This window comes from Mustela erminea, chromosome 10 (assembly GCF_009829155.1).
Source record: "Mustela erminea isolate mMusErm1 chromosome 10, mMusErm1.Pri, whole genome shotgun sequence".
NCBI classification, from domain to species: domain Eukaryota; kingdom Metazoa; phylum Chordata; class Mammalia; order Carnivora; family Mustelidae; genus Mustela; species Mustela erminea.
In genome coordinates, this window is record NC_045623.1 from 69,663,414 (window position 1) to 69,691,225 (window position 27,812).

The 27,812-nt window shown below is 36.3% G+C and overlaps 1 protein-coding gene across 1 annotated transcript in view; it reads left to right on the forward strand.

Annotated features, from left to right (window-relative positions):
* FAF1 (Fas associated factor 1) overlaps positions 1 to 27,812 on the forward strand; it is a 471,948-nt gene that overhangs the window by 337,394 nt on the left and 106,742 nt on the right. Inside the window, exon 14 of the mRNA XM_032302621.1 lies at positions 25,420 to 25,556. Within this exon, the coding sequence (XP_032158512.1) occupies positions 25,420 to 25,556 (137 nt within the window). The remainder of the gene's footprint in view (positions 1 to 25,419; positions 25,557 to 27,812) is intronic.

Here is a 27,812-nt window from a genome sequence, read left to right on the forward strand (position 1 = left end):
AACAAGAAACAGGCCGGTGGGGAGAAAGAGAATGTTATAATTACTGGAATTTAAGATACTTGGCAATCCTTACTCAAAATCAAATTCTACTTATTACAAATTAAAATCTATTTTAAGTTAAGGTATTACATTTCTCTCCATAAAGCAAAAGAATTATGTAGATGCTTTTCATGTACAGCTCCTCATTAGTATTGTTAAGGCAAGTGGAAAAGTACACATCTTACACACACAAGGTAAAAATTCATTGGAATGGCATATTCCTAAGAGAATAAAAGTGGTTTTCTTTTTACTGTATTAAACTATAAGAAAATTTTAATTAATTAGTTTGATTTATTGGCCCAAAAAAGGATCAGCTTAGCACCACTTTTCTAACCACCCATCATAGATTCATCTAAATGTAGTTGTCTAATTGCGTTTCTGTCTTTGTGATCTTACTTAGATTTTTTTTAGCACCACATTTTATCGAAAGGTGTTTGTCATAAAAATTTATTACATTATCTGTTTGATGCTATTAACAGTGAATAACAAAATACCAAACTTACACCTTCAATTCAGTAGAAGATTGTTGCACTAATATTTATTGGTCAGTGAGCTACCTTTCAGAATTTGCTGTGCCATCATTTGCATATTACCAGAGTTAAAATATGACAGATTACTATGTGAAAATATAGAAGAGATTTCTAGGCATCACAAACAAGATTGTTGCTATGAGTTTCCTTTTAAACTGTGATTTTCTTACGATTAATGTAAAAGTTTAGAAGTAAATTCCTTGTGGATGGCTTGTCTCATCCCATATCTGGCTCTCCCAGTTCAAACTGATCAACACATTTTTTAAAATCGTGAGCCTGTAAACTGGTTAGTCTGGATGACTCCTTAGTGGTTTTCCGGGACTACCCCCTGACATAATAGCTGGGGACATTTGTGCCCAAGATGGGGAGGGTCTTGCCAAGCAAATTTACTTTTCCTTAAGAAATACTCTGCCAAACCTACAGAAACATTAGTCCTCTGTTTACTGTGGGTCTCCCACGTGTAGAAGATAAGTTAAGGATTTTGAACTAAGTGAATACTTTGGTAAAGTTACAGAATGTGAATGTCAGTTGTGGTTATAAGTTAAATTTCCTAATTTCCCTAACAAACTAGAATAAAAAAGAAACAGATGTCTATAGAATGTCACTGTTATACACCTCTGTGATGCTGATGATTTGGATTTCCCTCCTCCAAAATGATTCTAATAACTTTCTAAGTTAAATACTTAAGTTTACAAACCCATATCTATATAAAATGGATTAAAATAATTTCTGGATTGCTCTTAGAACATTCCAAATATGAATTGGGACATCATACTGTAGCAGTAATGATTATGTGCCTATCTTCTCCCTCACTAAATTGTGATCTTCTGGAAAGCCTTATTCATATTATTTGTCTCACTCAACAAGGCACTTTAAATTTACAAAATACTAGGAGAAAGAAACTCAGTAAGCATTGCAAATAAATGAATGCATCCAATTCCACCAAAGAATATGTTTATAATGTCAATATTATATATCTAGATATAGTTTTCTTTCCTGGAAAACTCTGTACAGTCTTGTTGGCCGCCATGTCTACTTGGGATTCAGGTCCATTATTTCTTAAAACAGTAGGCAGTAAGCCCTTGTTAGTCTTAAGAAGTGCTAGAGGGTATAATTTCTTAAATATCCATCAAAACAATGATCCTGAAAGAAACAGTAGGATAGATCTGTAAATGAAAGAGCTGAAAACAGGTAATAGTAAACAAGGAGATCCTGCAAATCACTTCTGAAAGTGACTAAAAGAGTATCTTAAGAAACATATATTTCCTTCATGTTTATTCATTGAGTAAATATTTACTGAATATTTCATGTGAACCAGGATTGGTGCTTTGCACTGAGGGTGAGAAGATGAAAAAGTTACAGTGCTTAATGCTCAAAATACTCATAATCTATTAGGAAAACATAGAGCTAATACATAATATGAAGTATGCACAAGGTGCTTTGGGAATACAGGTGAAATTCGTAGGGAGTTACTCTAACTGAGTGGGCTAAGGAAGGACTTGAAAGAAATGACCCACAGAAAAATGAAATTAGAGGTTTTGTTCTTTTTATTTAGAGATTTTTATATTAGCAGTATTCCTAGTTTATTGGGTTGCAGATATTTGCTATTTATATAAAAGAATATTGGTATTTTAAGCCTCATAATTAAATATCAGAAATGAAGGATCAGTGGTTTACATAATTGTAGAGGAGAGGGCCCTGGCCAGCTAGTGTAACCATATATAGTCTGAACCAGATTGAGGATTAAGGTCAACCAGAAGGGATGGACAGATCCCAAGCAGTTGTTTTGTTAATTATTCATCCCAATATTGGCATATGCTTACAGGCAGACAGTAGAGCAGAAACCAGATACTCTTTTGTATGTAGAAACATGTAGAAAACTATCATGGATTTAATAATAAAAATATATTTAAGGACAATATACTATTAGTGAACAAAATCTTCTGCAATAAAAGAGTAATTTCTTAGAATTCAGGACAGGTGTCACCTCTGGGAAGCCTTGCCACTGTCTATTCTTCCCTTGCCTCTCAGTCTAAATTAAAATGCACATTCTTTATGCTCCCATAATACCCATATACTAACCTGTATTGATGGAATTCATTATACTGTATGGTTATTGCCTGTCTCCCTATTGGATTATCAGCTCCCCAAGAGAGCTAGGTCTATAATCTCAAGGTGTTAGACAGTGCCTTTGAAAAAGTCAGTGTTATATTGAAAAATATATAATCTCTAATAGTCTTATTGAATAAAGAGAGAGAACAGCTTGGGTAGTGGAAAGAGCATAAAAATGCTACTGTATGACTTTAATTGTGTGGTCTTCCCCCATAGCCATTAATAGGACTAATAAAGCAAAAGTCTTTTCGTTATAGAATGAACTAACAATGTCCAGACCAGATACTTTTCGGCTGGCCCTGGAGCACTTGAGAATATTGTGGCCTGTGCTCTGTGCACCAGGCACCCACATGCCATCTGTAAAGAGACTTAAATTCCACTACCCTATGACCCAGTAATGGCACTACTGGGTATTTACCCTAAAGATCAAAACGTAGTGATCCAAAGGGACACATGCACCCGAATGTTTATAGTAGCAATGTCTACAATAGTCAAACTGTGGAAAGAACCTAGATGTCCATCAACAGATTAATGGATAAAGATGTGGTATATATACACAATGGAATACTATGCAGCCATCAAAAGAAATGAAATCTTGCCATATGCGACGATGTGGATGGAACTAGAGGGTATCATGCTTAGCTAAATAAGTCAATCGGAGAAAGACAACTATCATATGATCTCCCTGATATGAGGAAGTGGAGATACAACATGAGGGGTTAAGGGGGTAGGAGAAGAATAAATAAGTTGGGATTGGGAGGGAGACAAACCATAAGTGACTCTTAATCTCACTAAACAAACTGAGGGTTGCTGAGGGGAGAGGGGTCTGGAGAGGGGGGTGTGGTTATGGACATTGGGGAGGGTATGTGCTATGGTAAGTACTGTGAAGTATGTAAACTTGGCAATTCACAGACCAGTAACCCTGGGGATAAAAATATATATTTATAAAAAAAATTTTTTTTTTTTTTTTTTAAAGAGAGACTTAAATTCCAGCCTAGATGAGTTCATCTAGTGGTTCCAGAATTTCTTTCTCAGACTCACCAAGTTTCTGATAGCCCTAACAAAATCAGCCTCTCAGATTGGGCCATTCTAGAATGGTGCTCTGAGCCTTCTGCACTGGTGATGGCGCTGATTAAAGTAAACATGTCCATAGCACCAGAGTGCTAGTCTGGCTACATGATAGCATATGCCAAAGAGCCAAGAAGTTCCATTTGGGCACCATTTGAATTAAATATAGATAGTGCTGTATAAAGTACTAGAACAGTAAGTGTTAATTTCCTTCACTCTGTTAGAGTTATTTGGACATCTGTTGGTTGCATGGGAACATTGACACATGAGTGCCCCTGATGTAAAGCTGTGTTTTGGGCTATAGTTGCTTCATCAAGGAAAGTTACATACCATGTGGTGCACTAAACCACCAATATTAACTAGTAATTAAGTGGGCTAATGTGTATCTCTTGTTGTGACCAGGAGGGCCCACAAGGCAGATGTCTTCATTCATCCAGTATAGGTACTGGGTTAGATGATTTAATACTAGAAAACTTAAACATTGAATTTGACTAGGATAGTGACAACTGAAGTCACCAGGCAGCTATGGTTGTTTGTATGTAAGTTTCTGAGGTGGAAATGTTTAGCAGATCAGTGTACATGCTACAGAGTGTTAAATTGGGTGTTGCACACTATTTCTAAGCAGTGTTCTGAGTAGCTGCAAACAGTTACCTAGGAATTGCTGACAATTATACAGGTTGCATGTAGTATATACAAGAGTGTTATATTAAATTTTGCCTACACAGTTAGTACCAATGTTCACAGACAGAATTCTATTGCCTATTAATATTAGCTTTTGAACTTAATGCCCTTGGGTGCAGTATTTCAGATCACTGTAAACTTCTGCTGCTATGCTGACAGGTACTTGTTAGCCTTAATATTCAAGTGATAGTTTTCCACATTACTTAATCTTTGGCAAGAGTTAATTGACTTAAAGCTCTTATTATCAGTAGGCTGTCTTCACCTGCACTTTCCATCTCAGTAATTAGCCATATTCACAGTGGCATACCCTTAATTCCAAACTACTCAGTGCTTCATGCCTGGCTGAAGCCTGGATGACCATGTTACTCTAACCCTACACCTCCATTTGATCCAGCAAATATAGCCCAGGTGTGGGGTCTGCGTGGGAGACACAAGGAGTGTTAATTTCCAGCTGCTACCCTAGGAGCAGATATGGATTCTGCAGAAGTAGCTGATAAAACAGATGGATATGTTGTGGTCAGGGAACCAAGACTTCCTAAGAGCCTTCATGCCAGATTTCCATATAATTTTCCCCAAACTGCTTTATTCCCTTTGTGCTACGATTTCCTTCTAGTACTTTTAAAGGAAATGTATTGTCATCCTAAACATCCCAGGTCAAAGGCTTAATTAATAGTTTAAAATAAAGGTTCCAAAACACCAGGAGAGTTTGTCATTTTCTCCCTGGTTTGTTTTGTGAAGAGGGAGGAGAGAAGGTGAGGAGGAACCCCTCCTGTTCCATGATTACATCCTACCCACTCATTTTCTCCTTTTCTCCTCTGCTTTTGATTTTTAGTGGCGGTCTTAACAGAATGTCAAGATCAATTTGCAGCATGGTTTAACTCAAGGTTTGCGTTCTGCCAGCAGCAATTGTCCCTGCAAACAATGCCGTGTGTTCTTGTAACTTCAGAAGCTTTTAGAAGGATCATGGCAAGGGCAGCATCTAATGACTTTATTAGTGTAGGGTTTCAAAATGGGCTCCGTAATTGTTCATATCTCTTTGTCAGCAAGTCATAATTACTGCTCAGCATTGTCCAAGGGTGTACTTGTGAATAGTTTTCTAATAGTACTAAAAGGAAGGGAAAGAGGGGAGGATAAAAGGTGATGGCCTCTTATGATTGAGAACAAGCCAGTCTGTATATAGATGATGGCTAAACTGTTTTAATACTTTACTCTTTTTAAAATAGAAGATTATCCTTTTTAAAATGTTCTTTTGGGTAATTTGAAATGACTAGTTTGGAAGACTTTTTTACTCTGATTTGGATACTTCCCCTACTACTACCTTGTATTACAATCATAACTGCCTGGTGAAGCATTCATTAAATCTGAATCAAGCTATATATTTTTCCTTGACCTTATTCTAATTATTGCTATTTAGGAAATATGCATTTGTGAAAACTATTGTTAGAAAAGAACAATACAAAGGTGATAACTGTTGACAAGATAGTCTAAAAGAACAGCATTGTAAGTTTTTATTAAACCTTATTTTTCTCATGCACTATACCTTTCTTGTTACTCTTTTGGTGTACTTTTGGTCTTTCTGCTAAACCCTTTGTGTTTTGAATATTTGAAGTATCTTGATTGTAAGAGTCACAAAATTAAAAGAATCATTGCCTTCTCAAAATATATGAAGGTTCAGCTTAATGTCAAGTCTTTGTGCTCTGTTACCAAATTTTTTTCCTATTCTGTGACTCTAAATTTATGTACAGTTCTGTGCAAATATTCACTCCCAATAGCTAGTTATCCTAATATCTTAGAATATACAAATTCAAATAAATATGACTGCCAGAGATATTTAATCCAGTGTTTATATAGAATAAAAGACAAGACATGAATTATCTAATGAAACAAATTCTAAAAATAAGACATCTCCAAAATGAAATATCATTTTTTTTAGTAATGTATACCCCATCATGGCTTCTGCCTTTGTTCTTGCCTAAAATTGAAAAGATCTGAAGAGATATATTTTTTTCTTAACTGTTCCGTTAGCATTAATAATTTTTACATTCATGGTTGTTTCTGAAGAGTTTTTTTACTAACCAAATCATCTCTGCCACTTAAATCAGTAGCACAGTTTTCCTCTTCCATAAATACTGATGGTAATATCCTCAAAAATTATAATGGAAACATGTTAGTTCAGTCATATAAAACCAGCTATGGAAACTCGTTCCTCTGACATTTTTACAGTATTTTCCTTTCAGTCTACATAGATACTTAAAGAGGTTTTAGTGCCCAATTATCTTAATGATCTCATCTGCTAAATATACCACCAAAAATTGAAAGAGTAAATAACTGTTAGTCTAGAATTGGGGAGTCAGGCGGAATTCTTTTTCTTATGTGTTTGGGTAATTCATTAGGAGATAAATTTGGTACTTTTCCTCAAGCATATGTTTGTGCCTTTGAACTTGATTGCATTATAGTAATAGAGAAAAGTGACAAAATAGTTTTATATTATAATAAATTATTATTATTAAATATAAAACATATTATTAGAAATAAAGGGTTAACCTTAGAGATTTTTGTAAAAAGCCTCCTGTTAATTCATCTACTATTGGCTGACTCAGTCTGTAGCCACAGCAACAATTTATTTTTTTTTTTTAAGATTTTATTTATATATTTGACAGAGATCACAAGTAGGCTGAGAAACAGGCAGAGAGAGAGGAGGAAGCAGGCTCCCCGCTGAGCAGAGAGCCCGATGCGGGGCTCGATTCCAGGACCCCAGGATCATGACCTAAGCTGAAAGCAGAGGCTTTAACCTCCTGAGCCACCCAGGTGCCCCCACAGCAACAATTTAAAGAATCCTTCTAAATAGTCTCCTTCCATGTATCTTTCTTTTCTTCAATGAATGATCATCTTCAAGAAAGTCTTCTTTAACGTTCTTTTCTACACATCTCAACTAAGGAAAGAATGAAACAAGCTTATATGAATAATAAAGAAGCTTTGATTGCTGTATCTCAATGTGAGAAATTGTATTTCCAACCCAGTATCAAATCAGGTATTGGTGGCTCTGAGCAGCTCCCAAATAAGTTACTCAGCAGCCGTAGCAACAAAAATTTATTTGGCTGTTAATGAAAGTTATGTAAGTATTAACTGTTTATTAGTTCTTTTTTTTTTTTTAAAGATTTTATTTATTTGACAGACAGAGATCACAGGTTGCCAGAGAGAGAGGAAGGGAAGCAGGCTCCCTGCTGAGCAGAGAACCCGACGCGGGGCTCGATCCCAGGACCCTGAGATCATGACCTGAGTCGAAGGCAGAGGTTTTAACCCACTGAGCCACCCAGCCACCCCTGTTTATTAGTTCTTAAAGCAAAACCTATATACATTTAAATATGTCAGTTTCTATTCTTGAAAGACTATGATAAGCTATTTTCTCATTGTTTATACAGATAGTCAGACCTCATTCATAGAATGTAGAGCAATTAGGAAGTGGGACTCAGTCAGTCTAGGAGTATGAAGAACAAAGGAATATTAGGCAAGTGGTATAACATTTCCAGATTTTTTTTTTCATCTATGAAAAGTGGGGGAGAGGGCACTGACAGCTGATCTGTTTGACCTAAGACCTTTGACCTTTATCTCTAAAATTCTTTTTCTGATGACTTGGACACAATTGTTTTCAATAGAAAGGATAAGCAAGATTTCATTTTTAAGATAAATGTTTGTAAAGTATGTAAGTAGATTATAGCATACTGCCCTTATCAGTTTGTGATGATTTAGTTAGAGGGACTTTAGTGGAGTGTAGCTAAGGAAGCCACAATCATTTTCTGCCTCTTTCATCAATAAAGATAGCTTCCTTACCCTTAGAACTGTTCTCCAAGTTCATGCCATTTCTGACAGGAGCTTCTACTGAGGGAGCATCAGTAGCTGAGAATAAGACAATCATTACTGCTTTTTTGAAAAACCAAAACACATAATAACTGCAACCTACTATGTCTCAGACTATATATGAGCTCATTTAATCCTCATTATATATACATTACATCACTTAAAGATCACATATGTGGAAGCTATTTTTGGCTCAGAGAAGTTCTATAATTTACCCAAGGTCATGTAAATGGTTGTTCCAGATATAAATCCCAAATCAACCTATGCTTTTCTGCTTCATAATTCTTCTTGCCCAATGACCTTGTCAGCCTGGATTATTCAGCAGTGAAAATATACTGAATAACTGTGTGCAAAACCTTGAGGGGATTATAAGAAAAATATGATACATGGACCTTTTGCACAAGGACTAAATAAAAATGGGATTCACTAAATCTTATAGTTGCAAGTTAGAGAGGTATTCTTAATATCTAGTGTGCAGCCATGCAGGCATTTTTCCCTGTAATGTGCTTAACTGATGTTACTGCAGTTGCTACCTGAATACTGCTCGGGACAAAGAAATTAAAGCTTTGAAAGACAGTGTATTTTTGAGCTACTTGAAAAGCCAGAAAAGGTTATTGCGACAGTGTTTCTTCCTCTGGAGGTCTTCAGCAACTTTCTCCCTTTTGGTTCTAGTTTTGACTTAGTAAGCCTAAATTGGGAATTAATAAGCCAAACAACTTTTCTGCATTAGAGTCCTTTATCAGTTTAACCACAGCTATCTTGTTTACCCTATTTTTCTTGCCTTTTCTTACCAAGTATGTTTATTTCCATTGTTCTTTATATGCTAGGATATCTAGACCCAGCCCATTCAGAAGGTGCCCCAAATCAAGCATAGTGCTCCAAAGTAGATTTATCTCATGCTATGCTCAATCTTTCTGTAATTTTATTACTGGCTCCTACCGAATTGAGGTAGTCAACTGAAACCCCCTAACAGTTTTTCAGATATGAGGCTGCTGAGAATGGGCTGGGTCTGGGTTGTTACTAAACTAGATCTCTGCCATTTTCTACTAATGGAGTTGGCCAACAGTATCTTTTGAAGTTCAGATTCTGTTAACTCTCCCAAGAGTAATCACTCACAAATGATGTTATAACTCCTATCATTTCTACTGTTATTCTTGATAATACTCTCTGTTCCTAGGTATATCTGACTCCAGAAATTTTTTTTTTCTCCTTATTTACCATACTTGGATGTGTCCATCAAAAGAAGCTTTATCACCTCATATATTTTGATTTCAAGCACCTGGCTCTGACCAGCACTTCCTATACCTATCTTACTTGCCCAAGTGCTAGTTTTTTTTAGATCATTATGCCCCTTAATCTATTGACCCCACCACTTTACTTCATCTACCCTTTTCTGTCTCCAGTCTTCATTTCCCTCTTTGTCTTATTTAGATTTCAAGGTCCATTGTTATCACTTCCTTGCAATATCTTAAATTCCCTTACCTCTCTCTCCCTCCATTGCACTCATTTAGTTGAATCCAACTATTCACCTTCTCTGTGCCTTGCACTTGAACACTGCTGGAAACAGTCACGCTAATTTTTTTTTCTAAATAAATACAAATTTCAAGTAAGTATACAATAATGCTAAACAAGCCTCCTGTGATTCTCTAGTTTTTCTTTCCCCAGATAAGATGGCTATTTCATACTCCTGCTCATTCATTAAACATCTCATGTCCCTTGCTTCTCCCTTTCCCAGCTGTCCTCTCTAGTTGACTGAGAAAACAGAAGTCATTAGATAGAAATGACTCTTAATTTTCTTTCTTCAGGTCTCAATGTAAATGTCTATGCTTCAAAAAGGCCCATTGAACCTTTTTAGAGACTGTTTCTTCACCCACATTCTCTTTCATAGAGCTCTCTCAGGACTTTTCATAATAAGCCATTTTTTGCTTATTAAAATTTTGTTTTCTAATTCTTCCATTAGAATGTAAGATTCCTAAGGTAAGAATTACATCAGTCTTCTTCACTTTGTTTCTTACTGCAATACTCAATAATTACTTGTTGGATAATATAAAAACACAGAACAGAGTAATGGTTGAGTATGAATTAATTTGGATTTAGTCAAACTAGGTTTGGAATTCTAGCTATGCCAGTAGGCCACCATAGTTACCTTGAGCAAGTTGCTTAAACCCTCTAGGTTGCAGTTTCCGTATTGGAAAATGGAGATTAAAAATTACATCCCTTAGAGTTCTTATTAGAAATAAGTGGAAGGGTTGATTTTTGTACAGTCTAGTACAGAGTAAGTGCTCAGTACATTTTACTTATGTGTGTATATTTTTTTCTTTATCTCAGACATTTATGAAAATGTTGACAAAGCCAAGTGATAAGCTGTTTGAGACCACCTTCAGTTTGGTAGCACTCTACAGGTTCGGATTCTTGGTGACAAAGGATTTTTCCAACTTAGCCTACATTTCTGAATCTTACTCTGAAGGATACTTTGAGACACTTCGTCACTTCTTACTTAAGTCCAGATAGTTGAAACTTAAGGAATGCTCATGAGTTCTCAACCTGGTAACCTCATAGTTAGTTAGGTTTGTTGTGTCCTTAATAACCCAGGCTTCCTCCTCGTCATCAGCACTGTTTTGGAAGTATTCATAAGCCATTTGTCTAAGTGACTTTTCTAGCTTTTGTAGAGAACTGAGGTCAAGTTTTTTGATCTGTACTTTTTGAAACTCATGGTATTTCCTTGTTTTTAGGGATGTGGATTCCTCAGTTGATTGTCATTTTTATCATCATTCATTGTAGCTTTTTACTGACCCACTTATTCTACTACCTATCCATTTCTTTGTCCAGTAATGTATCTATCCATTAAATATTTATAAACACCTGGGGTGACTCAAGTTCTGTACATAAACACTGAATTCAGCTCTGTAATTCTGGCAGCTTAGGAGAAAAAGGAAATGTGATAGACATATCCTCATTTATTCATCTATCCATCTAATATATATATTTATTGAGTTTCTACTATGTGTCAGGTACAGTTATGTCCTGGAGTTTACAGTTTACTACTTATAGTTCTCTTTGACTAATAAAAAAAATTTTAACAGTTCATCTCAAGATTTCCTGGCACTGAATTCAAGAGAGAATTTTTTTTGCATGATTATCTATTTGAGAGTCATTTAAGAAATAAAATAGACAATTATTTTCTACTGTTGTTTTGCATACAACAGATTATTTTATTTTATTTTACTTTCAATTTTATTTATTTATTTGACAGAGAGAGAGACAACAAGAGGGAGAACACAAGCAGGGGAGTTGGAGAGGGAGAAGCAGGCCTCCTGCTGAACAGAGAGCCTGATATGGGGCTCAATCCCAGGACCCTGGGATCATGACCTGAGCCAAAGGCAGATGCCTAACATCTGAGCCACCCAGGCACCCCATGACAGATTATTTTAAAGTTAAATAGCTGTTTCTTATATCAATCCTCTGTAAAAGCAGAGGGCTTTGTATTAAATATTTTTTCAGAAATGGTAATTTTTTTAGGGAACTTAGGTGATATGGTCCTTAAATATTCCTTTTTGGTGATCTAACTCATAACTGGTATAGAACTTAAAGGAAAAGCCTATAGGCTTTGAAAGGTAGTCAACCTGTCCATTCAAACATCTCTCTTTGTCAAACATCAGCTGTCTCAAGGGAGCCTTTGTCAAGTGCTGGACTATAATCATTTCTTGCTTGAAAGCTTTAATGAGTGACTGAGATGCTAATATATTGGACTGTTGGTCATTTATCTTTTTGTTTTTTAAGTAAAGTTTTTACTTTATATCTTCAGTCTTTGCCCCTCTTTTTTTTTTTTAAGATTTTATTTATTTATTTGACAGATCACAAGTAGGCAGAGAGGCAAGCAGAGAGAGAGGAGGAAGCAGGCTCCTTGCTGAGCAGAGAGCCTGATGTGGGAGCTCTGAGATCATGACCTGACCCGAAGGCAGAGGCTTTAACCCACTGAGCCACCCAGGCTCCCAGGTCATTTATCTTTTAAAGACTTTCTTCCCATGTATGAGATTTCTGCTTATACTCTACCACATTTTTTTTTTAATCCATTAGGATGGAGGTGGGTGGGGGATGAGCTAAATAGATGATGGGGATTAAGGCGTGCACTTGTTGTGGTGAGCACTGGGTATTGTATGGAAGTGTTGAATCACTATATTGTACACCTGAAACTATTATATCACTGTATGTTAACTAACTGGAATTTAGATTAAAATATTTTAAAAAAATCAAATACAGAGGACCTGGGTGACTCAGTTGGCTAAGCGCCTGCCTTCAGCTCAGGTCATGATCCCAGAACCCTGGGATTCAGTCCCACATTGGGCTTCGCTTTTTTTTTTTTTTTTTTTAAAGATTTATTTATTTATTTATTTGACAGAGAGAGATCACAAGTAGGCAGAGAGGCAGGCAGAGAGAGAGGGGAGGAAGCAGGCTCCCTGCCAAGCAGAGAGCCCGATGCGGGACTCGATCCCAGGACCCTGAGATCATGACCTGAGCCGAAGGCAGAGCCAGCCAGGCGCCCCCCACATTGGGCTTCTTGCTCACTGGGGAGTCTGCTTTTCCTCTATCCTTCCCCCCCTGCTCATGATCTCTCTCTCCCTTGCTCTTGCTCTCATTCTGTCTGAAATCTTTCAGTCAGTAAATCAATCAAATGCATAAAGAAATTATATATAAGTGTCAGTGTTCTAAGAGAAGCCAACCAACTCTGAAATAAATCATGCTAAAAATTTTTATATGATAATAAGAATCACAAAGTCTCCAAATTTTGCAGTGGGGACAAAAAGATCAGGGAACATGACAATATGAAAAAAGAGCTATCTTCAAATCTCTACCCTAGGATGGGACATGATCTTATGTTACAAGGATGCTGATGCATATTGTAGAAGTTATAAAGCAATATAATACAGTGCCAAGCATGGTGCTAAGCGTACAACTCCTTGTTTAGTGATGTGAGTCTGATACTGTTATTATAATTTATTAGGAAACCTTTTGCCATATCCTTAATTTTGGGATAGCTCAGGGGAGGTGGATAAAGAAAAAACTTGATTTTGATTTTGAAGCACATAAAAGAAAGGAAAAAGAATATTAAATAACCTGCAGACCCATTCTAAAAATAGGTCTCGTTATCTTCATTTTATGTATGAGAAAGCTAAGGCTCACAAGTAAGTTATTCAAAGAAACAACTCGTAAGTGACAAAATAATTTTATTTGGTGCCAAGTCTGTTCTTCCTACAGAATTATGCTGCTCGCAGTAATTCCTTCTTTCTCTAATATGTTGATTTTTTAAAGATTTTATGTTTTGAGAGAGAGAGAATGGGGGAGGGGCAAAGGGAGAAGGAGGGAGAATCTTAAGCTAGATTCCACATGAGCAGAGAGGCCAGTGTGGGGCTTGATCCCAGTAAGCATGAGATCATGACCTGAGCCAAAACCAAGAGTCCGACACTTAACAGACTGAACCACCCAGGCACCCCTAATATGTTAATGTTTGAATATTTTACACCTCTTTTAAATCACATTTTCTGTCAATAGGTGGTAACAGGGTGAAATTATGTAAAAACTGCAGTATGCTTAAAAATCAGTAGGGAATCTTAAAGTCATGAACTTGTGGACCAATACTTGCTTACTTTGAGGGTCCCAGTGACCTATGATGATAGAAGCACAATGGAAGAAAGAGACCTTAGAGATCATGATAATTCATGCCAACTATCTTAATTAAACTTTCTTCAGAAGTGGTTGGAGGAGGAAAAGGAAAGTTGTATGATCAACATTGTTATAGTGGAGAGAAAAGTTACTGAAACAAATATAATTAGTCATTAGGTGCTAGTAAAGCAGAGGTGAATAATACTAATACTAATAGCTGTCCAGAAGTACCATCAGGTAACACGAAGTTCTCCCTGATTTCGGGGCCCCCATTCCCTTTTCTGATTCTCTCTAGCAATTACCTGAACCACTAAATCCAGGCCCCACTTAAGTACCAGATTATGTTTCCTGTTTTACAGGCCTTGATTTACCAAACCCAAAATATCCTTAGTATCTTAAGGACAGAAACCATGTCATATATTTAGTAGGCTCTCCTTAATATTGATTGATTGATTGATTGGTAAAAGCAGAACACGGAAGAAATATTATCTGTCATGTAACTTTAATTTGCTCTCTTATATAGTCCCTGGAAAATGAATCTTCTCTTTACATTGCTAGAGGAGGAATTTTTGCATTTAATAAGAGGTTGGATTAGATATTCTCTGTTATTCCTCCCAACTAAGATTTATATGGGGTTCCTAAAATAAATGTTTATTTTCCTACTGGTGGTGAGAAAAAGCCAATTATCTATTTATGATTATTGTCCTTCCAAAAAAATTAGTATAAATAATGACCCTATAGTCATTAAACTGTCAGTGCCTCAAAGCCTTTTCACTTGAGTGAAGTAAGGAGATAAATTAAGAAGCTAATTGGTTTTTTAAAACTCTTGACTACTAATCAATTAAGACAATTTAACAGTTTACTGTTATTGGGAAGTCTAATAAACCTCAGACAGGTGAGGGATGCTTTTTAGATTAATTCTTCCGAAAATTTCAACCTGTGTTTTCTTAAATTTGCCTTTAGTTTGGCTGTGTTCTAACCTGCATACAGTATTTGCATTTTCATGGAGTGACATTATACCCTCCCTTTAGGAAATGATTGATACATACTGTTAATGTGGATCAATAGTCATTAAATGATTCTACCTTTTTAATCCCATAATTCTACTGTACAGACTTTTTTTTTTTTAATATTTTTTTTATTTGACAGAGAGAGATCACAGGCAGAGAAGCAGGCAGGGAAAGAGGGGGAAACGGGCTCCCTGCCGAGCAGAGAGCCTGACGCGGGGCTCGATCCCAGGACCTTGAGATCATGACCTGGGCCGAAGGCAGAGGCTTAACCCACTGAGCCACCCAGGCGCCCCCAGACTTTTTATCTTAAGGAAATACTTCTAGTTATTTGTTCCAGTATTATTTATAATGATAAAAAACTAGAAAGAAATATGTAGCTGTAGGGTGAATAGTTATGAATATAGCAATGTATACATTGGAATATTTTTCAAACACTTAAGTAGGGTGACAGTTCAATTACTATTGTGTAGAAGGCTAAAAGATTGTATTCCTTCAGACAGTGATTACCACAAAAAGGAAAAGATCTATTTGAACAAAGGCCAATAAGAAATAGACAAATGTGATTAACATTGTGTTAAAAGTTTATGGAATTGTAATACTCAATGTGGAAAACCCAAAAAACTCCTCCCCAAAATTGCTAGAACTCATATAGGAATTCAGCAAAGTGGCAGGATATAAAATCAGTGCACAGAAGTGAGTTGCATTTCTATACACTAACAAGACAGAAGAAAGAGAAATTAAGGAATCCAGCCCATTTACAATTGTACCGAAAACCAGCAGATACCTAGGAATAAACCTAACCAAGGAGATAATACTCTGAAAACTGTAGAACACTCATGAAAGAAATTGAGGAAGTCACAAAGAAATGAAAAGAAGTTCAGTGCTCTTGGATTGGAAGAACAAATATTGTTAAAATGTCTGTGCTTCCAGAGTAATCCATAAATTCAGTGCAATCCCTATCCAGATACCTTCAATACTTTTCAGAGAGCTGGAGCAAATAATCTTAAAATTTGTATGAAATCAGAAAAGACCCTAAAGAGCCAAAGGGAGATTGAAAAAGAAAACAAGCCGGTGGCATCACAGTTCCAGACTTCAAGGTATATTACAGAGCTATAATCATCAAGACAGTGTAGTACTGGCACAAAAACAGGTACATAGATCAATGGAACAGATAGAGAACTCATAAATGGACCCTCAACTCTGTGGTCAACTAATCTTCAACAAAGCAGGAAAAAATAACAGTCTTCAATGGAAAAAAGACAGTCTTCAACAAATGGCATTGGGAAAAATTGGATAGGCACATGCACAAGAATGAAACTAGGCCATTTTCTCATACCATATACAAAAACAGACTCAAAATGGATGAAAGACAGAAATCCTCACATCTAAATATGAGACAAAAATCCATCAAAATCCTAACACAGGCAGCAATCTCTTTGACCTCGGCTGCAGCAGGTTTTGTCTAGACACATTTCCAAAGGCAAGAGAAAAAAGGCAAAAATGAGCTGTTGGACTCCATCAAGATAAAAAGCTTTTGCACAGCAAAGGAAACAGCAAAACCAAGACAACCTACAGAATGGGAGAAGGTATTTGCAAATGTTTTATTAGATAAAGGCTTAGTATCTAACATCTATAAAGAACTTATCAAACTCAATACCCAAAGAAACAAATAATCCAGTCAAGAAAAGAGCAGAAGACATGAACAGATATTTCTCTGAAGGAGACCTACAAATGGTCAATAAACACATGAAAAAAATTATTTAATATCACTCAGCATCAGGGAAATACAAATCAAAACTGCAATGAGATGCCACCTCACACCAGTCAGAATGGCTAAAATGACACGACAAGAAACAACAAATGTTGGAGAGGCTGTGGAGAAAGGGGAACCCTCTTAAACTGCTGGTGGGAATGCAAGCTGGTGCAGCCACTCTGGAAAACAGTATGGAGCTTCAATAAGCTAAAAATAGAGCTACACTATGACCCAGCAATTGCATTACAAGCTATATACCCCAAAGACACAAATGTCATGATCTGAAGAGGCATCTGCATCCCAATCTTTAAGCAGCAATGTCCACAATAGCCAAACTATGGAAAAAGAGTCCTAATGTCTATTGACAGATGAATGGATAAAGAAGATGTGCTGTATATACACAATGGAATATTACTCAGCCTTCAAAAAAAAGAAATCTTGCCATTTGTAATGATGTGAGTGGAACTAGAGGTATTATGCTAAGCAGAATAAGCCAATCAGAGAAAGACAATTATGTGATTTCACTCATATGTGAAATTTAAGAAGCAAAACAGAGGAGCATAGGAAAAGGAGGGAAAAATAAAACATAATCAGAGAGGGAGACCCTCTCTGAAACAAACTGAGGGTTGCTGGAGGGGAAGGGGATGTGGGCACTGGGGTAACTCGGTGATGGGCATTAAAGAAGGCATGGTGGTATAATGAGCACTGGGTGTTATATACAACTGATGAATCACTGAACTCTACCTCTGAAACTAATAATATGCCATATGTTAATTGAATTTAAATTTTAAAAAAGTTTATGGAATTGATATTCCATGCAATTTTTCTTTATTTTTGTAAGGGACTTACTGTCTTTCAAATTTGCTGTTTATTTCATGACTGGCTAATATATTCATATTAATCAAAACTCAAAAGGCATAAAAAGGTCTCATACTTACCCCTGTCTCTAAGTTACCCTTCCCTGAAGCATTTTTTAAGTTTCTTACTTATCCATCCAGAGATTATTTTATGTATAAACAAGCTAATATATACTTACTTTTTCCCAGTTTTACACAAATGGTAAAAACTATTCAATACCCTGCTTTTTCCACTAACATTATATTTTAAAGATATTCCATATTAGTTTGTAAAGAACTCTTTCTGTTTTGTGGCTAAATATTATCCCTTTAAATTACATAAGAGACTATAGTTTATTTAATAAGATCCTACAAATGGACATCCAGTGTTCTGATATTACAATTCAGTAGTAACAGCACACATAGATTATTTCCCACATGAAGATATATCTAGACTAAATTCCCAGATTTAAGAGTGCTAGGTTAAGAGTATGTGTGCATTCTTTTTTTTTTTTTTAAGGTTTTGTTTATTTATTTGAGAGAGAGACAGTGAGAGAGAACATGAGCGAGGAGGTCAGAGGGAGAAGCAGACTCCCCATGGAGCTGGGAGCCCGATGTGGGACTCGATCCCAGGACTCCAGGATCATGACCTGAGCTGAAGGCAGTCGTCCAACCAACTGAGCCACCCAGGCGCCCAAGAGTATGTGTGCATTCTTTAACAGATGAATATAGCAGGGGAGAAAGAGAGAGGCAAACCATAAAACAGACTCTTAACTGTAGAGAGCAAACTAGGAGTGGATAGAGAGGAGGTTGGTGAGGAATGAGTTAAATGGATAATGGGCATTAAGGAGGAAGCCCTGGGTGTTGTATGTAAGTAGTAAATCATTAAATCCTATACCTGAAACCAGTATTACACTGTATGTTAACTGGAATTTAAATAAAAACTTGGAAGAAAGGGGCACCTGGGTGGCTCAGTTGATTAAGCATCTTCTTCGCCTCAGATCATGATCCCCAGGTCCTGGTATTGAGTCCTGCAGCCAGCTCCCTGCTCAGCGGGGAGTCTGGTTCTCTCCCTCTGCTGCTCCCCCTACTTGTGGGTGCTGTTTCTCTCAAATAAATAAATAAATAAAATATTCTTTAAAATTTGGGGAGAAAAAAAGGTTATGTGTGTGCTGTTAATTTTCATAGATACTGACAAATTGCCCACAAGGGAGTTAGTACCAATTTCACTCCAACAGTGTACAATAGTGCCTATTTCCGTATAGCCTTGCTTTATTAATTTGACAGATAAAATATAGTTTCTTAGTATAGCCTTATCTTTTTTAAGTTTATTTATTTATTTAAGCAATCTCTGCACCCATTGTGGGGCTGGAACTCACAACCCCAAGATTAAGAGTTTGCACACTCCAGTGACTGAGCCCTCTTAGTGTAGCTTGCATTAGAAGTTAATTCATTATAAGTTATTTTGAGTATCTTTTCACATATTTATGAGCCACTACTATTTCCATTTCTGGGAGCTGTCTTCATATATATGTTTGTTGATCTTTTCCTTATTGTTGTATAATAGTTTTCTATTAGGAAAATTAACCCTTTTTCTGTGCTTTTAAATTCAGAATTTTTACCATTTATCTTTTAAATCTTTTTTTTTTTTTTTAAAGATTTTTATTTATTTGCTAGAGAGAGAGAGATACAGAGCGCAAGCACAGGCAGACAGAGTGGCGGGCTAGAGGCAGGGGGAGAAGCAGGCTCCCTGCCGAGCAAGGAGCCCGATGTGGGACTTGATCCCAGGACGCTGGGATCATGACCTGAGCCGAAGGCAGCCGCTTAACCAACTGAGCCACCCAGGCGTCCCGTTTACCATTTATCTTTTATTCTTTGGCCTTGTTAAGCTGTTTTTTACCATATAGAGATAGTCAAAATTATCAGCTTTATCTTTTATGCTTCACTCTGCTCTAGCTGTGGTAACCACCTTCTTACCTTTAAAATACACCAGATTCTCTCCAGCTTCAAGGTTTTGGTATTTGCTGTTCTTTCTGCCTGGAATTTGCTTCCTAGAGATTTGTGTTTCACTTCCTCCACCGCTTTTGAGTCTTTAACCAAATACCAACTCTTCAGTGAGATGGTCCCTATTTTATGTTGCAGCCTCCCCTTTCCTGCTCTGCTTTCCTCTATCAACTATAGCTCACAGGCTTTAGAGGTATATTTTTATTTGTCTCACAGAGATATTGCAGCTCACCTACACAAATGAAGCAAGTGAGAATTAACATCTTCACTGTGGTTATCACCTCAGGAGACTAGCTTCATGCTCCGCTGAAGCTGCCATTGCCCAAAACATTTTGGGGACAACTTCTTAAAGAACTGCATTGAGATAGCTTAAAGCCTTACAAGGAAAGCAGTCCTGTGTCCTGAAAACAGTGTTTCTCAGTGTGGTCCATTAATCACCTACATCAAAATCATGTGGGTAGGTTGGCAGCTTATTAAAACAGGCAGTTTCCTGGGCCTTTCCCTGGATCTTCTGAATCAGAATCTTTGAGGGATGGGGCGGAGGAACTTTCCTTTTAGAATAAACTCCCTAGGGTCACCTGGGTGGTACATTGGGTTAAGCAACCTACTGTTGGTTTTGATTCAGCTCATGATCTCAGGGTCATGAGATAGAGCCCCATGTTGGGCTCTGCACTCAGTGTGGAGTCTGTTTCAGATTCTGTCTCTCTCTCCCTCTGCCCTTCCCACTCATGCATTGGCATGCTCTCTCTCAAAATAAATTAATTATTTAATCCTGGAAAAAAAAATTTTTAACTACCTAGGTAGTTCCTAAGCCTTTAAAGATTATTTATTTATTTATTTCACGGAAAGAGAGAGAGATAGATAGAGAGAGAGAGAGAGAGAGATCACAAGCAGACAGAGAGGCAGGCAGAGAGAAGGCGAAGCAGGCTCACTGCTGAGCAGAGAGCCCGATGCGGGGCTCGATCCCAGGACCCTGAGATCATGACCTGAGCCGAAGGCAGAGGCTTAACCCACTGAGCCACCCAGGCGCCCCACTTCCTAAGCCTTTAAAGTTTGAAGATCACTGACTACATAGTCAGTGTCTCCCAATTTAGTCATGTACCTTGTTTGCCTAACTCAGTTCGAACCAGATGTAAGACTATTTCCAAAAATCAAAGCCACCCTTAAAGGACAAAGGGGTATGTGCTAGGGATGCTGAAGGTCATTCCCATTGGGAACTCCAGAAATGAGCAATTGGATAGGCATTGCATCTCGCAGAAATGATGTGGTAGGAGACAAAACTCTTTGGCTCACCTGATTTTGGTATGCTTGGCAGTGCTAGTAACTTGGTAACTCTCACTTCATATATTAAAGAACCTTGGCTTTAATTTTCCTATTAAAGGGAAAAGGGGAAGAAAAGAGAATTGTGTATTGGCCAAATAGGCAGATGATCTCTAGGGTCCTTTCTGTATCTTACATCTGGTTTTTCTACTGATGATGAAGAAAAAAATAAAACCCTCAACACATGAATGAATGAATAACAAGGATTATTACTGTAGCAAAAACTACAAGTTTGGTCTGTTTTAAAGGAAAGAGCCTTCTTAATTAAAAAATAGTTATTTTAGTTCTGTATCCACTTTTTTATTTCATTTTTCTTTCATTAAAGATGAGTAAGTTTCAAAAAGCAGATTCTGATTGCATTTAGCCTTTTAACTGTATTGTGCCTATAATACCCACTTTCAGACATGTAAAGTTTTGTAGTGTCACACAGCTGCAGCATCATGTATTTTCTTATTTTCCAAATATTAATACTTACCCTTTCATTCTCTAAATGAAAATAAAACCAATGATTATTCTTTTTAGTGAACAGTTATTATACAAAGTATCTTTCAGTGTTGGCCCATAGATATAAGCTGTCATTTTAATCCTAAAAGTAGTTGTGATAAAAATGTTAAATACCATTATGCAGTTAATAATAAAATAGCTACCAATGTTAAGGGCATACCATATTTTGAGCATAATTCTGAGTAAATTTTTTGTATCTTACAAGAATACGTGTTTTTTCTTAATTTTTTTAAAATTCTTTTTAAATTTTTAAATTTTTTATTTTTTATAAACATATATTTTTATCCCCCGGGGTACAGGTCTGTGAATCGCCAGGTTGACATGCTTCACAGCACTCACCATAGCACATACCCTCCCCAATGTCTATAACCCCACCCCCCTTCTCCCAACCCCAAGAATACGTGTTTTAAAAGTAAGTGTTATTCCCATTTTACATCTAAGGGTCCTCTGGAGGTCATATTGAAAAGTTATAATCAAGAAACCTCACACAGAGTCATTAGCAAGTTTTCAGCTTCCATTTTTTATCAGATGTGCCTCCTTTTACATTACTTGGTATATTGCAGGTAGTAAATGTTTGCAGAATTTAGCTACTCTCCTCCTAATTTGCTGTTTCTTTTAGTATATATTTTATGTTGGAGTGTAACTTAGTAAAAGTCAGTGACTTGTTTAATTATGACTTTGAAAGAAACTAAACTATGTCCTGTTTTGAATTAAAATGAGATTACGTTTTCCCATATCTGACTTATTAGTAATCCTGGTTTTCATTAGCAAGATAGAAAAGATCTATGCTTCAGAGACTGAAATTTTACTAATGATTAATACATGCTAGCTGTTAGATGTTCTGCTTATTTTTCCTCCCCAAATTTAAGATTAAAAGATGATTGTATCTTTCTAATTTTAGATTTCTAATAACAAGAACTAGTGAATATGAGCTACTAATTATATTTTGTTTCTTCAGCAAGGCAGAAGTTTGAGACTTTCATTCACTAAGACCACTAGCATCACTACCACCACCCAGTCCCCAGGGACCAATGAGTTGCTTTATTATACCTGGTTTGTGATAACCATTTTTCTTTGCATTCATTTTCTCAACCTTCATTCTTCTTCCCCTTCCTCTCTACCCCCTTTCCTCCTGCCTTCATTTTACCCTCTTAGTGAGGGCATTTGTTCTTTGTCTTTTCAAATTTATCATTTTAGCTTTTGGTTTTGGGGGTTGATTTGGCAACTTATTCCCTCTCCTCAAATAGGTATATGATGAGTAGGTTGTTTCATTTATTTAAGTCCTTTAAAATTAAAAAACAAAGCCTTTCTCCTTGACACAGAACAGTTGCCATTGCTTCCTCTTTTGGTTTTGAGATTTCAGGAATCTAGTTGCTGTAGAAACCATTTATCCCTTCAAGACAACTGACTCTCATGAACACCATTATAAGTTAAGCTGACAAGTTTGGTGCTGCCAATAGATGCACCAGCACACTTTTCTCTCTTAAAAAGGAAAAAAATGCCGCAGTTATGAGAACCACATTGAAACAATTTGTTTTTCCCCTGTTTTTGTGCTAATGTTTTGCACTGAATTTTTGCAGTTGGTAGTGTTCTGTGAATGGTAACTTTGTGTGCTCTGAATGATGTTGAGAGGAAGAAGCAGAGTCCTCCAGCCATGAGAAAGATTTGATATCTGTGTTGTGAAGTTCTTGTAAGTTGTATTGGAAGGAACTGATTAGTAGGAATTTTGTAATTTGGGGCTGTCCATTGGCCCAGGCTCCCAGGGATTGTAATTTGAAAATCTGAAAGTAAACATGATTCAGATCTTAGGAAGTTAATTAGATTCATTAAAATTTTAACAAAGTCTCTCTTTGATTAGAACAAATTATTGGTTAAGGCCACTAGAAAGCATCAACTGGCTGTGGGATCCTGTATATTTCTCAACTACTTCTAAAACATTAGAATGATTTGCCAATACCTGGTAAAAAACTGATCACTTTATTGTTTTTTATAGTTAATTGAACAGCTAATGTGCCTTTGAAGGCTATATCTGTCTTGAATATGTTTTGTGAAGTTTTGAAATTTGTGTTGTATATTAATTCAAACCCATAAGATACCTATATTTTCATAATTATTTTCCCTTCTTGCTCATTTTCATAAAAAGACGATTTCAAATAAGCAAAATTCTATTGAAATTGAATTCTTTAAACCACTAAGCTAGCCAGTCTGCCTGCCTGCCTGCCTGTCTTCTCTTTCTTTCCTTTTCTCTCCTTTCTTCCTTCCTGGCTTCTTTCCTCCTTTCCTTTTTTGGGTATATCCTGTTTAGGTAGTATTTAATATCATTTGTGAGGCTAGTGCTATGATGGGCGTCTACTGTGTGATATCCACTTAATCCATTGGTGTGAAATCAACAAGGACTTATTTTCTCCCTTTGGTATGGAATGACATTCCAACTGTTTTTTTACCTCTTTAAATTCAGAGGTTGACAGTGATCAAATCAGGATCAAGATTGACTTCAAATATTTTCGTAAGAGCAGGAAGAAAAATGAGATCCTAACTTTCTAGTGTCCTGATCTACACATCTCTTTGATGAATTAAAGCTATATGGATGTGAAATTTGGTACCAGAGGCTTAGGCTGCTTGAGCACCTTTTATCGTGTAATAGTTCTGGAATGTGAAGATCTGAATTTTCACGGGAGCACTGATATTTCATGGCCAACAATGGATTTCTTAGGGCCATGTCCTTTCAAATTGCCATGAGGTCTGGTTATTGCTGCTCTAAATGTAAATATGAAACTGCCTCCCAATGAACTTATTGCGGTGGTGCTAACTTGTCTTGACACTCTTGCTGACAGATCTAGTGGCCCTTAACATGGTCTACTTTATATAGTCACAGCACAGGTTTTGTGGAGGATTCAGCCTAAATTTCTAGAATGAATTTCTATAGACAAGAGATATGTTGGCTTAAAAATTAAGAGGTTTGATTCTGTTTTGAATTTGGTTATCAAATGAATCTGAGCACATGACATTTTAATGCCGTTTGTCTTTTCAAATAGATTTACCTTCTAATGCATGTGACAACAGGATTTTGCTCATCAGCTAGAACATACATTTCAGAGTAGTTGTTACCTAAAATATTATCATAAGGCATAAGAAAACACACGATTTAAGTTGCCTTTCATGAACATAATTAAGAATTAATAAGCCAGTACCAGTGGCTAGTCCCCAGAATTTCCACTGTTTTGCCTTTTGTGACCTGTGTTATTAAAAGTCCATTATTTTTACAGACTTTATTAAATTGGATCTTATTAAAGCATTCTATATTTGCATTTGGTCTTTCATAATTCATTATTATTATGACATTTACTTTTTACCATCAGATCTGAAAACATATCATAAGCTACCCTTTTCTCTTGAAAGAAATGCTAATTTCAAACAGTCCTCTAATAGAAGAGAAAAGCTTTATCAGTTTTTTCATTTATTCCAGATCGTGTTAAGAATACTAATGCTAGACTTCAGTATGCTAATATCTCTGGGCTTTTTTTGGTCAAAAGCTTAGAATTATTATTTTTATCCCATGGTAAGTATGAAACCAGAAGACCTGCTACTACTGGAGAAAACACAATTCTAAAGTACAATTCTTGATTCTAAAGACTTGTGAAAATGTTGCTAAATTCTGTTTAGACTAGGATACTAGTCTAATTTAACTTTGTATCATACAATATTTGTCCTATATAAGAAATTTTTTCCTCTTAAAATTCAGTTTGTTTGTTTTTCTCATAGTCCAGGTCAGTATAGTTCTCAGTGTTTAAGACTAAGAATCCTGTGCTGTCAGCCCCAGACAGCATTTAGGGTGTGCTTCCTGCTTTTCTATATGATAGTCATTTCTATATCATTTAAGATGTAGTTGAAAACTCAGTATAGCAAGCTTTTATATATTGATATCAGACAGTCTAATTATTACTAACATAATTAGTAAAGTACCTAGTGAGTTTTTTGTTAGGATATTAGTAAATTTATTAAAGTCTGAAATGATATTTACTTTGGCTTTTGTCTCATTTTAGATTTCTGACAATGTGCAATAGACATTTTGGCAGTGTTGTTGCACAAACCATTCGGACTCAAAAAACAGATCAGTTTCCACTTTTTCTGATTATTATGGGAAAGCGATCATCTAATGAAGTGTTAAATGTGATACAAGGTAAAGTACATGTCACAAGGGGAGTAGAGTATCTTCTTGTGTATGTGATAACCTTATAATATTTACCATCAAAGTTGACTATAATTCTCTGTATGGGTGAACATCTTTGTATTCTCAAACATAGAATATCCTAAAGAAGAACATCTTCAAAAAGTATAAGATCTATGAAAAATGAAATATGCTGCATGAAAATCTAACAGAAATTTCTTAATAAAGTTGCACAACCCTTTGGACCCAGCATAATCATGTTAAATGTTCATAATTGCTAAGTTCTCTAAACTAGCAGTCAAGTCATAGTCAGTTGTCAAATATAACATTTCTTATACATGTATTGATTTCTTGCTGTAATGTTGATTAGTTGAAAGAAATGCTTTAGTTATCTAGAAAAGCCAGTGACTGTATATGGCAAATTAATTGTTCACACAGTGATAGTTGTTTCCCCTTAATTGTATGAATCTGTTTCTAGGATGCAGCGCTAAAGCTTGACGCTATAGGATGCCTATGAATTTAATCGCATTGCATATTCTCTACCAAAAAAAAGTGAATGATTTTTTTTTACTGTTACTTAGAAACCCCAAGGATTATTATAAAATATTACCTTATTTATATCCCAGCTTAAATTGAAAACAGTGTATCTTTTTTATGCCCCAAGGGAAAAGTTTGAGTGCCCCAACTAAATCTTGTGTTTGAGATACTTTATTTTTACCCCTATTTAAGTCAGAAGTTCTATAACAGATAATATGATGGGGTATGTGATGTAAATTCTGGTGCCTTTAAAACTCAAAACCTCTGGTATTTTATGTTTGCTCTGTAACTAGACCATTGAGTTTCATAAACAAGGCTAAAGAAGATCTCCGGGGGTAATGAACTGCATACTGTAAATGGATAATGAAAATAATATTTCATTCCTGTTTTCCCTGTCAGAGGCAGTATTATGATAGTGGTTCTTAAAATATGGTCTGTGGTTCTGGAGGTCCTCTAGATCCTTTCAGTGGATCTGTGAGGTCAAATTATTTTCATTAGAGTGAAAAGACTTTTCCTTTTTGCCTTTTTTTTTCATTGTGTTGACATTTGCACTGGTGGCACACAAAATCAGTGTTGTGTAAAACTGCTGGCACTTTCACACAAAACCAAGGTCATGACCAAAACTATACTAGTAGTCATATTCTTTACCTCCCTTATGTGCAATTAAAAAACTTTTAAATTAAATTTTAACCCTTTTTATAGTTTGTGTGATACAACTAGAGGTATAGAAAATGTATTTCTGTTGCATTTCAGAGTACAAAGGTAGTCTCAAAGAAGAGCACTTGTGTGGTTGCTTGAGCTGAACTACTAGTCATTTTTTTCTTATAGAACATCATTTTTTTTTAATATTTTATTTATTTGTCAGAGAGAGAGTGGGGAGAGAGTGAGCACAGGCAGACAGAATGGCAGGCAGAGGCAGAGGGAGAAGCAGGCTCCCCGCTGAGCAAGGAGCCCGACGTGGGACTCGATCCCAGGATGCTGGGATCATGACCCGAGCCGAAGGCAGCTGCCCAACCAACTGAGCCACCCAGGCGTCCCTAGAACATCATTTTTACTTGGAAATAACTGATGAACAAACTATACTTAGATAGCCTGGGTATTTGGTGAACATTTTCTCTAGAATGAACAAAGTGAATCTATCACTTCAAGAAAAGTGAACTGACTTTTTGCTGATGATAAAATTTGCTTTTAAGCAAAATGTTATATCCTCCACCATGGGATTGACAGCTTAAATAATTTTCTGATGACATCAGCTCACATAACATTAAAGATAAATGCATAAGTCAGTAAACCAGTATTTTGCACATAACCAGGGCATGATGTTTTAAAATCACACATAGGTAGAAGATCCATTCAAAGAGCGAGATAGGTCAGTGGATCTTAATACAACAAAGTATAAGAAGTTCATTAATGGTTTCAAATTTCTCACATGCTTGAAGAAATCTCCTCTTGTCAGTTTGGGTATATCAAAGACTATTTACAATTATTTATTAAAATACTCCTCCGGGTGCTTGGGTGACTCAGTTAGGCAACTGCCTTTGGCTCAGGTCATGATTCTGGAGTCCTGGGATTGAGTCCCACATCAGGCTCCCTGCTCAGCAGAAGTCTGTTTCTCCCGGTGTCCTCTTTCTCTCTCTCTCTCTCTCAAATAAAAAAAATTTTAAAACAAACAAATAAATAAATAAAAATACTCCTCCCATTTTCAACTGTATATCTATGTGAGGCCAGATT